Source organism: Monomorium pharaonis, chromosome 1 (genome assembly GCF_013373865.1).
Source record: "Monomorium pharaonis isolate MP-MQ-018 chromosome 1, ASM1337386v2, whole genome shotgun sequence".
Lineage (NCBI taxonomy): Eukaryota > Metazoa > Arthropoda > Insecta > Hymenoptera > Formicidae > Monomorium > Monomorium pharaonis.
In genome coordinates this window covers 37,439,892-37,452,478 of record NC_050467.1, presented here as the reverse complement: position 1 = coordinate 37,452,478, position 12,587 = coordinate 37,439,892, and the positions used below count along the sequence as shown (strand labels likewise).

Below are 12,587 nucleotides of genomic sequence, written 5' to 3'. Positions count from 1 at the left end.
CACAAAGGAGGATCACGTTTTCACGTTTAAAGCTAAACGCGACTTTAATTGTGAGTTTAATTCGCTAGTTCAGACGCGCGAACTCGATATAAACACAAGATGGCGCACGTTAGCACGTTAAACGCGCGAATGGGTACCGGAAAGTAGAATTAAGAAAAAAGTCTGGACAACTCACCTCGCAGTTGGAATGACTGATGTTACTCAGATTTAGCCTGAAGATCTTGTCCCTGAAAACAGAAGAGGAAAGTTTCGTGTTAGCGTAACGATCGAATTAAGCGTGGTCGCGATAGACGAAAGGGTCGAGGGGTAAATTTTCATTCCCAGCGTCTGCGAGATGCATTACTCTCCGTGACTCGACCTTACCTTATCTCGCCACGGTTATGTATAGTTGTGTGTAACACCGCGGCACTTTGCTTACGGCTCTACGCCACGGCGAGCGCCAGCAAACGGCACGGAATTTCTATGAGGGTGGGAAAGGAGACCGGAGGGCAAAGTGGGACGAGCTCGGCTCCTTTCTGACCGAGTTCTGCGTTGTCTTTTCTTTGCCCGACGGTGGCCGAAGTCACGTCGTTCTCGTACCGTTTGTTTTTATTAGGATTTTATACCTCGAGAGAGATCGTTCGCGTTTGCGACTGACGGATAAGACATAATAAGAATCGGAGTCGACGATTCGAGATAAAACGACGGGAATTACGCAACGCGTCCCGTGAAAGTTCTCGTCGACGTGACTGCCGTTAGTATTAGTAATTTCGCATCGGTTGTCACGGCATTAATTTTCAATTTCAATGTAGAAATGATACGTTTCACGTATTTCGATGAATATAGCAGCCAGTCGCGTCGCTATCAATGCCGCGGGTACCGTGCGACGATTTTCATATAAATCTCTTCGCGACCATCGCGGCGGCAATCTGAGGTGGTGGTGCACTCGATCATACGTGAAAGGTATACGCGCTGCTGGGCGCCACCGATCGTAAATCGAATTTACCCAGTTTTCAAATGTGTGTGTTTCGCAACATTAACGCCGGCGCGCCGCATAACTTTATCCCAATAGCCATTCATCATCGCCTTTCAATAGAAATACGCAGTCAGACGGAATGCGCTCGCGGAACGTAAAGAAAAAGAGCGAAAGAGAAAAAGAGAGAAGGAACGAGGAAGACGAAGAAAGAGGAGGAAGACCTATCCCTCAGCGGCTCTCCTTTTTCATTCATTCTGTGCATCGCGCCGTGAAAAAGTAAATACCGATGTGGAAAAACAAATCCGTACTTTGGAATCTACCCGCGTCGAACTTTCGTCTCGGTGAACTTTCAGAGGGTTCAGCAGGTGGAAAGGAAACGCGCGCGGAGGGATAGGGGAGAAGGGAGGGAAGGCGAGTATCGTCTACGTGCTGGCACGTCGTTCATACTATCGAAAGAAAAAAATTCGTAGGAAAGTAATTTGCGGGGAGGGAAACTCGGCGCAAAAGGCGGGCTGCTGCGAAGTCATCGCTCAGTCCCTTTGAAATCCAATTGGTAAAACGTGCGTAATCAAACCGAGAAATTACTTCGCCGTTGAAAATCGCGAAGGAAAAATTTCATTAAGATCTCATTGACACGCTTCCACGAGAAGTGGAGCATTTTCTAAAAATAAAGAAAGTGTTACTTGAGAATCGGGGAAAGAATTCGGTTCAATTTAACATTTTACATCGCCTTAAGGGCTTTCGAGGGAAAGTTTAATTAAAATCTCGAGCAGTTTGCCGAGGTCGTACAGCAATTTCTTAAACTATTAAAGACGCCTTGTAGACTGCGGAAGAAATTTCAACAAATTTCATTGCTAATTATGCAAATAGGAACAAAGACTTAATTAAAGCGACGGATCTATATAACATCTGCGAGACTCTAAACAATGCTATGACCATGCGAATTGTCCTTGTGTTTCCGCACGAAATAGGTCGCGGTTTGAGATAACAGCCGCAACGCTTTCATGTCTAGCATAGGGTAGGTTTCACTCGCGTAATACGGACATTTTCACCATGGGCGAGAAGGAGCCTGACGAATGCCGGGCGAAATCCGAAAAGCATCGTTGTCTGAATTTGTGGTTGTGCGTGACGGACAGCTCTGACCCGGGATGCATTATCCAACGCGTCGAGATCTACCTCTCCTCCCGGCTTCCCCGTTACTCTGGGGGAATACATGACAAGGGCCAAGAGAAGTGGCGTTTGCAACAGTGCTATTTACCCCGGCGCCTTCGGGAAAGAGACGTATGGCCGCGAGAAGAGGTGGGTTTAACATAATAGAACGATTTTAATAATTCCCAGTATAAATCAACGAATGTGCACACGTCGGAATAACGTTACGTCCCCGTTTCAATAAACCGCAATGCAGCTCTGACGTTTTAATACGTCACTTTTCATAAAATAATAATGACGTGGAAAATAAACGTGCGCGCGAGCGGTAAGTAATAGAGTGATATGGAAAACGAATGGAGACGGTTACGGTTGAGATACGCGATTTAGCATGAATTAAGTCTAAGCTAATTCTCCTGTACAATTTTATCAGCTGCAGTCTGTTGAATCGATATACGACATCCGAAGTGCTAACATTTGTTGAAAATGTGTGTGAGAGAGAAAGAGTGTTCAATTGTCACGGTTGCTTCTGCAAGCTCGTGACCGTTTTCATCTCGCTAGCGCGTTCGCGATCGTAACTCACTTCCCTCACGCTATCTCGAGCTTTTCCCCGGTTGTTTCAGAGGGCATTACGAAGGTGAAATCTCTCCCGCTGCGCTACCAGCAATGGTTATTGGGGACAATTAGGAGGAAAACCGATTGCCGATTAAATGTGACGTGCTAATCCCCGATCGCGGTTGCTTGTCCCGTCGAATTGTCGCGGCAGTACAATGGAAGTCTGGCGAGAAAAACGGCAGATGCGACCCAACGAGATGAAAACATGACCGACGAATTTTTATCTTCATTTCGCTAGACGCGCAACAGACACGAGCCGCGGACACGGATATAAGCGAGCTATTTTTTTTTTTTTTTCGTACGCTTCTCGCCAGCGGCCTCTGGCTTGATAATTGGAAGCGTTCAATTAGCGTGCCTTAATTGCGGAGCGAACCGCAACGCGGGTGCCGATTCTCAAACTACAATTAATGGCTATCACCTTTCTAATTAACGAGGAACGATGCTCGCGCGTGTATCGATCGTCGCGTGCGATAACGGAGGAAAAACGGTATCGCGAAGAACACGGGTACAGCGAGAGGAATACACGAGAAAAGAAATCGCGCGATCCAGCGAGGTCACGCGAGTGGATCGATATGCAAAAGACCGAATGCCTCGGAAGCCATTTAAAAATTATGTCCCCGAAATCATGAAACTTAAAGCTTAAACCGTTGGAGAAGGAATATCGAAACGATTTCCTTTCAGGCTCTTATCGGAATTCTCTTCGATATTGTAGTTTTGTAGATAGATACGTATGTATATACACAAGACGAACCAAGCACGTGGAGCGAAGCCAGGAAACAGGAAACGTTGAAGTCGAAGTAGCCGCTTTCCTTAAGAAATACAATTTATCGTAACTGCGCTTTTTCTTTTGTCGCCCCATATGGCAAGCTCATCCCGTCGCAAAGACTAAAAAGAAAAGGGAGAGAAGAGAGAAAGAGAGAGAGAGAGAATGATTTTAAAAACGGAAACTTTTATACGATAGTGATGGTTTATTTGTCCGCCGTACGAAACTATAATTTTTATCTTCTTTATTTTGAGCTCTCTCTTTGTGTTCAAATTATCACCTTATCTTTTTATTACTAAGGTTGTATATTTTTTGTTTCGAGTGTCAATATTATTTAATTCTTATTATCATATTAGAAATGTTCATATATATGTTTATTTTCTTGAAGTAAAATTAAATTGTATTGTTATTTCTACTACACTTCCTTCGCTTGTGTGAAAATAAATGTTGTAAATCTCCCGAATGATTCAACCGAAGCCAATTGTGTGTCTCTTCTTTGTTGACGAAAACATACTCGCACGTTCGAATCGTAAGAAAACTTCGTAAGACGATTTGTTCCGTCTTCCAAAGGAATTAAACAAGCATCGTTCCTAACTCTCTCTTTGTCTCGGGATTTCTTCATGTCCGCGAGTATTGGGATCATCTCCGCTGTGTCTCCATTATCGTAACATTTTGCTGGCATTTACTAAATTAAGGGGCGGGATTGAACACAAAAGAGAGGAAAGGAGAACGGGCAGAACGTTAGCGAATTGTAGGTGAGGGTTGGCAGCGACAGAAGCGGCTGGGATCGAATCAAGAAATAATACTCCGTTGAGATAATGATGCGACGTTTCTCCCCGCAATCTATACCGAGCCCGGGTATAGGGCCGGCCCTTTAGCTTTTGCTCCCGCCGAGTCACCATTGAGAAAATAGTAACCCAATATTCGTGCGAACAACGGAGACCCGATCGATTTAACGGATTATTACGGCTACCTATGGAACGGCAAGGAACTCTTCGTGAAACTTTTAATTACGGCTTGCCTGGTTGCGTGAGAGATCTGAATCGAAATGGGAATTAGGGAATATTAAGAGACGCGTGTATATCGAAGAGAACTTGACGTTATGAATGTATGTAAAACAAAAGCAATTCTAACGCAAGAAATTAATGATAAGTGGAATGGCTGGTTTCGGGTCATTGTCTAAGCAAATTTTTGCATATTAAACTCGCAATATGTACACGTTCGAGAATGTAATATCCAAGTTGTTACGTTTCAAGAATGAAATAGCAAATTCATTAATTCTGATCTCTGTTGACACGGCGTTTTTCATTTCGTCGACAATTATAATTGCCAAGATCGTCAGTTTCGATTTGTATTGTGTGTTTGCTTTTCCTGCCGTTTCCTTCCGCAGCTCAAAGGCTCCAAGTAAATTGCCTTTTCCGCAAAGTAAAAACATCTAGAGCGAGAGGATTCTGATCATCTTCTGTAAAGCGAGCGTAGACAAGTAAATAAGTCCGCGGTTTTCACGAACAATAATAACCAAAGTAGTAAACAGAGAAATATGCACGCAACTCGCGCGAGTTACAACAGAGTTGAATACCGTGTAAGATGAAAATGTTTCGAATACATCCTCTCTCCATAAATATGCGAGACACCACCTCCACCTGTAGCCTGTGCGACGATATAATTATTATCCCGAAAGCTGATATCATGTGTAACGGATAATCTCTCAAAGTTCAGATTATTACTCGATTACTCGATTATTATTTCGATGACTCGATGACATCGGAAAATTCAATCAAACGGCAGGATCTCGGCCTGGGCCGAGTGCGCCTCGCACGCGTTGTAGAATTTTAATCACGGCAATCGTAAAAATCCGCAGCGTGGCACGTATGTAGCCCCGGCGCGCGCGCGCGCGCGCGAGCGCTGACGTAATACCTCTGTCCTCGGGGCTTTGACGAGGGAACGTCGCAACTTTTCCCGGGGATTTTTCACGGCGTGACATTTTATTACGGAGCCAGGGAAAAAGTTCTACTTACATAGCCCCGACGTACAGGGCGTCCCTCTTACTGTCCAGGTAGAGCGTCCTGTAGTACAGCGTGCCGCAGCTGAATTCCCGCACGTGTTCTGAAAGCAAAAGTAAATAAGGGGATTAAATGCGACGTCGTAGTGCGGCGAAATTCATTTTCCGTGCCGCGGAAACGCGGCGAAGCCGAAGCCGCCGCGGCCGCGCCGCGGATCGTTAGATTTTCATTACGACTTTTATAATAACGGCCGGATAGAGTAAGGCGTTGCTCTACCGCCCTGCCGACCTCGCCGGTAATCCGGCTAAAGTCAACTCTGACTTATCTCTACCGTAAACTCGTCGGAATTACACAGCACGTAACGCGCGCGCTCGACATTTTCGTTCCATCGGTCGGCGCGCGGATTCCTCTGAAATCCGCGCCGCGGAAAACGTCGAAGATCAACTCGCGCGAGGAGCCGCATGTTAATATTAGCGAATAAAGCTCCCAAGAACCGGGAGGAACTTTCGCAATTGTCTTCCCTGTAAATGTAAGTTCTTGCGCTTTGCGAACAAATTCTGGGACGAAGAGAGTATTTAACTCTCCTCGAGTTTCGCGACGAGCTTCGTGAAAATTTAAGAACCGCACGAGAGACTCGTCCCTTTGCGATTTCAGTGGGGGGGGAAAAAAAAATAAAATAAAAAAAGAATGAAAAGAGGAATGCGCCGCGTACTTTGAAACGAACGTGATAACTCCCGAAACGATTTAAGAACCTCGGGTCAAATCGGTTCACTCGTTTGCACGTTGACCTAAGGCGCGTAAAATTCACGAGCCAGCCGCATTACCACGCCAACGAGAAAGAACGGTCGACCGGGGGGTTCTTACCCCGACTTCGCTCTCCTCCTTTTTATCTCATCGACACTGATCTGCTTAACATATGAAAGAAAGCACAACCCCTTTCTAAATATACTCGTTCCACTCCGGGCTAACAGAGCGCGAACAATACTATATTTTATACGGTATCAGGAGGGGCCGACGTGGAATGAAAAGGGTTCCTACTCTGGAACAGAGCTACTCTTCCTGCGTATCTATCCCTTGTTCCGTCTCTCTCTTTCCCCACCCCCTCCTTGCCCCTTTCTCCTTCCTCCTATATTTCCATGCGCGCGGGAGATGCGGAAATTCGCGCGATCTTGCTTTATCTCCGCGGAACGACCGACGTTACGCCACGCCAGTCCCTCTAACGTCGGACTTATTCAAAACCGATGTACCACCCGTAGGTCGTTAGATCGGCCCAGATAGACCACGGCTAGACTGCGCCCACCCCTCGGGGGATTTCGAAATTTATATTCACTCGCGAGCATCACGGCCGTTTCGCGCCCCTCCTTTTTTTCCGCCGATTCATCCGAACGCGCTTGCTCGGTCGCTCGCTCACACTCACTTCATCCCTCCCCTCGGATACGTAAGCATACATTCCACCGCGACAGTTTATTTCGATCTTATCGTCGTAATGAAGTAGTATCGCCCGCTGCGAAAGGCGACATCCGCACCTGCCGCTCGTTGTATCCGAGTAACTGATATAACTGTTGCATCCTGACGGCCGCGGGCGCTTCTATTTCTGACCCCCGCGGATAAAATTGGCCGCGCCGCGACTCGCACGATTGTTAATGGGATAAACGTCGACGCGCGCGAGCAAGTTCTATTTATGTAGAGCCTGGCAGAACCCGTCCGTCCCTTTGGTACAACGTTATTTATTAAGCGTGCGGAGCGCAAAGGGAATACGTTCTGAATTGCAGTAATAATGTGTCCCGTGTTGTAGCCACTTTTGTATGTTCATTCAGCAAAACCGTTCTTGCAAGATATATGTAGTCGACCCAGTCAACGCGTAATTTAGAACGGCCGTTCTCGCAGCACTTCGTTAAACGGCCCGTAATTATAGGACTTGCTGCGGTTTTATACAATTTCGCGTCTCGTATAATTATTCGATAATTGTTACATTATTTTCGATTGCATCGCGTGCCAATATTTGATTAATTAATTATATACGATACGTGTATAATATAAATAATTAATCGTTCAATATTGATGCGCCGGAGAAACATATGGCGTCGTCACCGCTACCACCGCCGCCGCTGAGTTCTCCGACAAATATTTACCATCATGTAATTTACCGCCATTAAAAGACGTCCATGGCGCGTACGTGAGCAAACACACTGCCTACTTATCGTAAATTACTTGCTACGCACTCTGGTAAGAACGTGCGCTGAACTTCGAGGGACGATACAATCGCTAATCGAGGTTGTTAACGGTGCGTGATAACACCCTAACGACCCTAGTTGCGGAAACCATCCATTTGAATTCGGTGGTTCCGGCAACGGCCTAATACCTTTACAGTATTTCTTAATTAAGCACACCGAGTGGGTGTCAGCGACCTAGAATCGTTAGGAATCTTGCTATCGCGGCCATTATATCTGACAAAAAAAGAAGAGCTATAAAAACAGAAGGGTCACGGAAATAGAAGTCGTTGCCATCGCAAATATATAGATGTATAAACGCACAAATTAATCTGTATTTCGTTGATTCAAAAACCAAATAATTATCCAAGCAATTCTTTATGATTATGAATATAATACGCATATATGTATGTGTATATGCGCGTGCCTCTTGTAAAACTAAGAGCAGTTAACTGAATTATTTATTAAGCTAAAACGAGAAGGTAGAAATTACTTTGAGGATAAACGTCGTTTTCAGATTCTACATTTAATTTGAGATAAATTTGGAATACGCGTCGTTTTTAGCGAAACTATCGTTGATACTGTTGATTTAGATCCAACCTAACTTTATGGATCTCAATATGTCAGCGAGAGAGAACGGTTCGCTCTTTAAATCCTCTCTATGTACGTTCGCGTGTCATGCTCCAATTCCCTAGTCTTGTGTACACATTTTTGCATCTAAATGCATTTCCCTCGAAAGCCTTTAATCGCTGTTTGCAAACATCCGGCTTCGGTCCAAGCAATAAATAATCCGACTTACTAGAAAACTCATTTGATATATCCTACAGTGTTACTTTATCACGTATCTCATCAATATACTTTAATTTTCTTCCAATATACAGTTGAAAAGTAAATTTTATCGAAAATTTAATCGCTTCTTTTTTTTCTGTATTCAAGCAAGATGATTGTAATATTCTGGGATATATTTGGTACAAAAATCGAGAGATACAAATATGGAAAAATGCAAAGATTGAGAATACTTCGTGTTTTATATTATATTTGTCTTTAATATATTTTTCGCTGATCTGAATGTATAAGTCACTGCTCCGTTCTTCGCAAATTATGCATTTGCCAAGTATAAATGAGATTCATGTAAAATTCGACGGAGAAGCAAACCGCATCGATGGCTGAATGCAAATCGCGACAATAGAGATTATAAGTCAATGAGCGCTGAATGGAATCGCCACTGAAAGGCAGATGAGGACGATCAGAGTTTGGGTAACCGTGTGAGCAATCAGGGATTTCTAGGAACTTTCTTCTTACCGTGATAGCCGCTTTTGCGATCACTTCACAGCCTCGTGAATCGATTTGAAATCGATGCTATTCAAGTTTAATAAGCTCAACCACGTATATGAACGTATCTTCGTGTTCCCGTGAGAAAAATCGACGCGACCGGATTACTGCGATACAAAATCTCGAAAATCTACAAAATTTTCGAAGGTACATACTGCGAGTATCCCGAAAAAGGTACAAAAATCTGATAGTTATTTTCGAGAGATTTATCGTAGATTCGATCCGCCGCGCGTGATTACCGTCGAGATCGACGGACGAAGCCGCACAATCGTTTCTCGTATTCGCAGATGATCTTTATGGCAGATTTATGCAGCGCGTCTCTTATCGGCAACCAAGCGGAATCCTTGGAGCACGTGCAGCACCATACGATCTCTCCCTATCACGTGCACGAAAGGAAATGCGAGACCATAAAGAGAGCCGGAGTTGCAATTGAATAAAGTGAGGTCGACGGGGCCCAACTCAGCCCGCACAATGGCAGATTAGACGCGCGATCATTTTTTACATTCGTCTGGCTTCGTTCCAGCTGACACCGGCATATGGCCGCCAAAGATTACGAGGGTACCGCCGCCGCCATGGCCATGTCCAATTTCCAACGTTATTATTATTTTAATCCCTTGAGCCTGAGGCAAGGTGCCGTACCCGCGGCGGATAGCGAAAATATTCTCCATCGCGGTAATTTCAATTGCAAAAGCGCCCTTTTTAGCTTCCTATGCTATCCATCTCGCTGTGTGCGGGTATCCACCGCATACTGACTTTGAAAAATGAGATACGTTTTGCGCGATGCGTGGCGCGAGCGGTCAAATAGATCTCACGTACATAATACGCAGAAAGAAACGTATTATGTCTAGAACTTTTGTTTAAGATTAACAAATTACCCGGTAATGGTTAAGATGTATCGCAATGCTTTCTCGCAACGATTCGTATGAACTTCCACGAGTTATACGAGTCATTTTTAACAGATATATATTCGTTGAAAGGCCAGATACATTTTTTACTGCACTTACTTTTTCATTACGCCAGAGCGAAAACTAAATAAAACCTGTTTTTCGAAGGTAGGTACAGATGGCAACGAAATTCAGGACAAGGTAACACGATACGAGGAGAGGCGAAAAAAAAAGAAGGGGGATCGAATGTCTCTCTGGAGTCTCGATTCGCAATCGCTCTTCGGTCAAGGCACGATCATCGCGTGGGATAGAACCTGCTGACGCGTTTCGAGGACCTTTTATCCGATGTGAAACGCGTCTTCTATTCTCCGTGTCTGTCAGGAGTTGGTTCGAGCAAGGGGGTCAAACTAGGCGTGTGTATGCGCACATACTCGACCACCTCGGCCGCGGCTCTTGACAGGAATTGACATGTTTGGAACTCGTCTACTCCGCTTGCGGATTCGCTGGACCTCGACACGACAATACACTCTTCTCGAAACCGAAAGTCCCAGTGCTAGGCGCCGCCGGGCATTGTGCAAACTTTCCGGGTTTCCTCCCCATAGTATCGATCATACCATGCGTCTGATACCTGTCGTTCGTGTTGTTAATCGAATTCGCCAAGAACAGTGACGGATTTATAGTTCAAAGGGCCTCGGAATGGAGTAGCATTTAGGTACGTTATACGATTGAAGTCTCCCTCCCGGGTACGGTTAACGTACTATTAATGTTCTCCGTGTTACGATATCGTTGACTGAAATCTAAGAACTTTTGTACCTTGTTTTTTGGAACACGTGCGGGAATCGACGCGTAACTATGACGACGATTACGATTTCATTTCACCCTCGCGGCACGAGTTCTGATCGAACGTTGCCAGGTGCGTGCGAATTCACATTTCGTCTCGGTTATAGATTCGGCTAGCGGGGTAACTAGGGATCGACTGCGGATTAAATGGGAGGCGAGGGTAGCGAACCGAAGAAACAGTTCTCTGAGCGCGCGAGCGGGGTGCCGCCGTACCGAAGATGCAGGGGTGAGGATTCTATAGCAATGGTCTTGATAATAACCCGCTGCTTTCCGCCGACCCGTTTGCCTAATAAACCGACAAACATGAATGAACGACTGGCCGAGAAGGAATTCGAGGGAGTCGTTTATAACCGCGGAATCAGAGGGAGGAAAGGTATAGGACGGGGTAACGTTGCGGAACGTCATTACGTAAAAAGTGTAGTAAAACGTGAAAATTTGAGAGAGTAACGAAGGTTGAAATAGAAATATCAGTCGGTCTAGGCGGAACGGTGCACGAAGCGAGGAAAAGAAGCGGAAGAAGAGTGGGGTTTTCGTTGACAAAGTAAGTATAACATAGATATGACGAAGCAAAGAGAGAAAAAGAAAGGGAGTGAAAAAAGAATCCAACAGAGGGACGTAAGAGAGGGTGAAAGCGGAGATGAAATGGGGCAAAGCGTGGCTGGTGCGCGGCGCACCGCCACGTCACGCCCTTCTCATTAATCAACCCTCTCCCGAGCGTCTCTGTCTCTATTTCTCTCCTTTTCTATCCCTCTATTTATCGCATCCATTCTCGCTGTCACACTTACAAGATCGTTTACTTCGCGGAATTTGATTATCGCATATTTTAATCTAGATAATAGGAGCCTACGAGGCGCTTAAGAAAATGTGCAAGGGTGATGGGTGACACTTTGATCGGTCGATCGATACGCGCGTTCATCAATTTACACTCGGAAGAACGCTGCTAATTTGTCATATAAATTAAGTATCAATGCGTTGAAAAATTCGCTAGAATATTCGTTATCGTGGATGCAAGGTTCGAAGGTTCAAACAGCGGGACAAGGGATCGCGCTAAACTTCGTAAACAGTTCTCAATTAGTACGACAGTTCAATTTAGTTAAAGGCTCATTAGGTTAATGCATCGCCGTCATGCAGTTGTACCAGATTTGGATCAGATTTACTCCGTGGGTCACGTATCAGAAACACGAAGTGGAAACATCATTCTAAGCCTCTTCTCTCATTCCCTCGCTCCCCGTCTCCCCGTCGCCTTTGCACTATTCTTAGTTAGTACGAACATGAGCTCCTTGATAGTTTCCTCACAGCGAACTATGAACTTGCTTAATTGGTAGCACGATATCCTCTTCCTATAATTGATCAAGTTGTACAGAGTCATAAGCTACCGAGAGAGTCATTCCAAACAGCCAAACAGGTCGGATATCTATAATATATGACTCTACAGTCAGTATAACAGAAAAGTCCACTTCCAGAAAATATTTTTATCGTCCGTTTCCACATACGTGCATACATGCATAAAAAATCTGATATTCCGTTATTGGATAGGAAAAATTGGATATCTATTTTTAAATCCAAAATTGATTTTGTATGACATGTCACTTGATCCTTTTTTATCAGATAAATTGAGATTGAAATAATTCACAAAAGAGATCAATATATAAAATGGTGCTCTGTAATTTCTCCGCGAAAGTTAAATATCACGCTTAAATATCCCCCGTTGGAAATTGCGAGGTAAAATACAATTAAAAAATGTTTTAACTAATCGGAGAGAAATATTTGGATTAAAGCGACATTTGTTGCAAGTATACCCGACACTGTCAAAGTCGAGTCGCGTAAAATGATGTTGGC

At 44.6% G+C, this 12,587-nt stretch overlaps 1 protein-coding gene across 8 annotated transcripts in view; it reads right to left on the bottom strand.

Annotated features, from left to right (window-relative positions):
• The window catches only part of LOC105833132 (semaphorin-2A), a 325,878-nt gene that overhangs the window by 23,540 nt on the left and 289,751 nt on the right, over positions 1 to 12,587 (bottom strand). For all 8 annotated transcript variants that reach the window (XM_036283108.1, XM_036283119.1, XM_012674605.3 and 5 more), the window contains 2 exons: positions 5,498 to 5,585; positions 176 to 227 (listed from right to left, as the gene is read on the bottom strand). In XM_036283108.1, the coding sequence (XP_036139001.1) occupies positions 176 to 227; positions 5,498 to 5,585 (140 nt within the window). The remainder of the gene's footprint in view (positions 1 to 175; positions 228 to 5,497; positions 5,586 to 12,587) is intronic.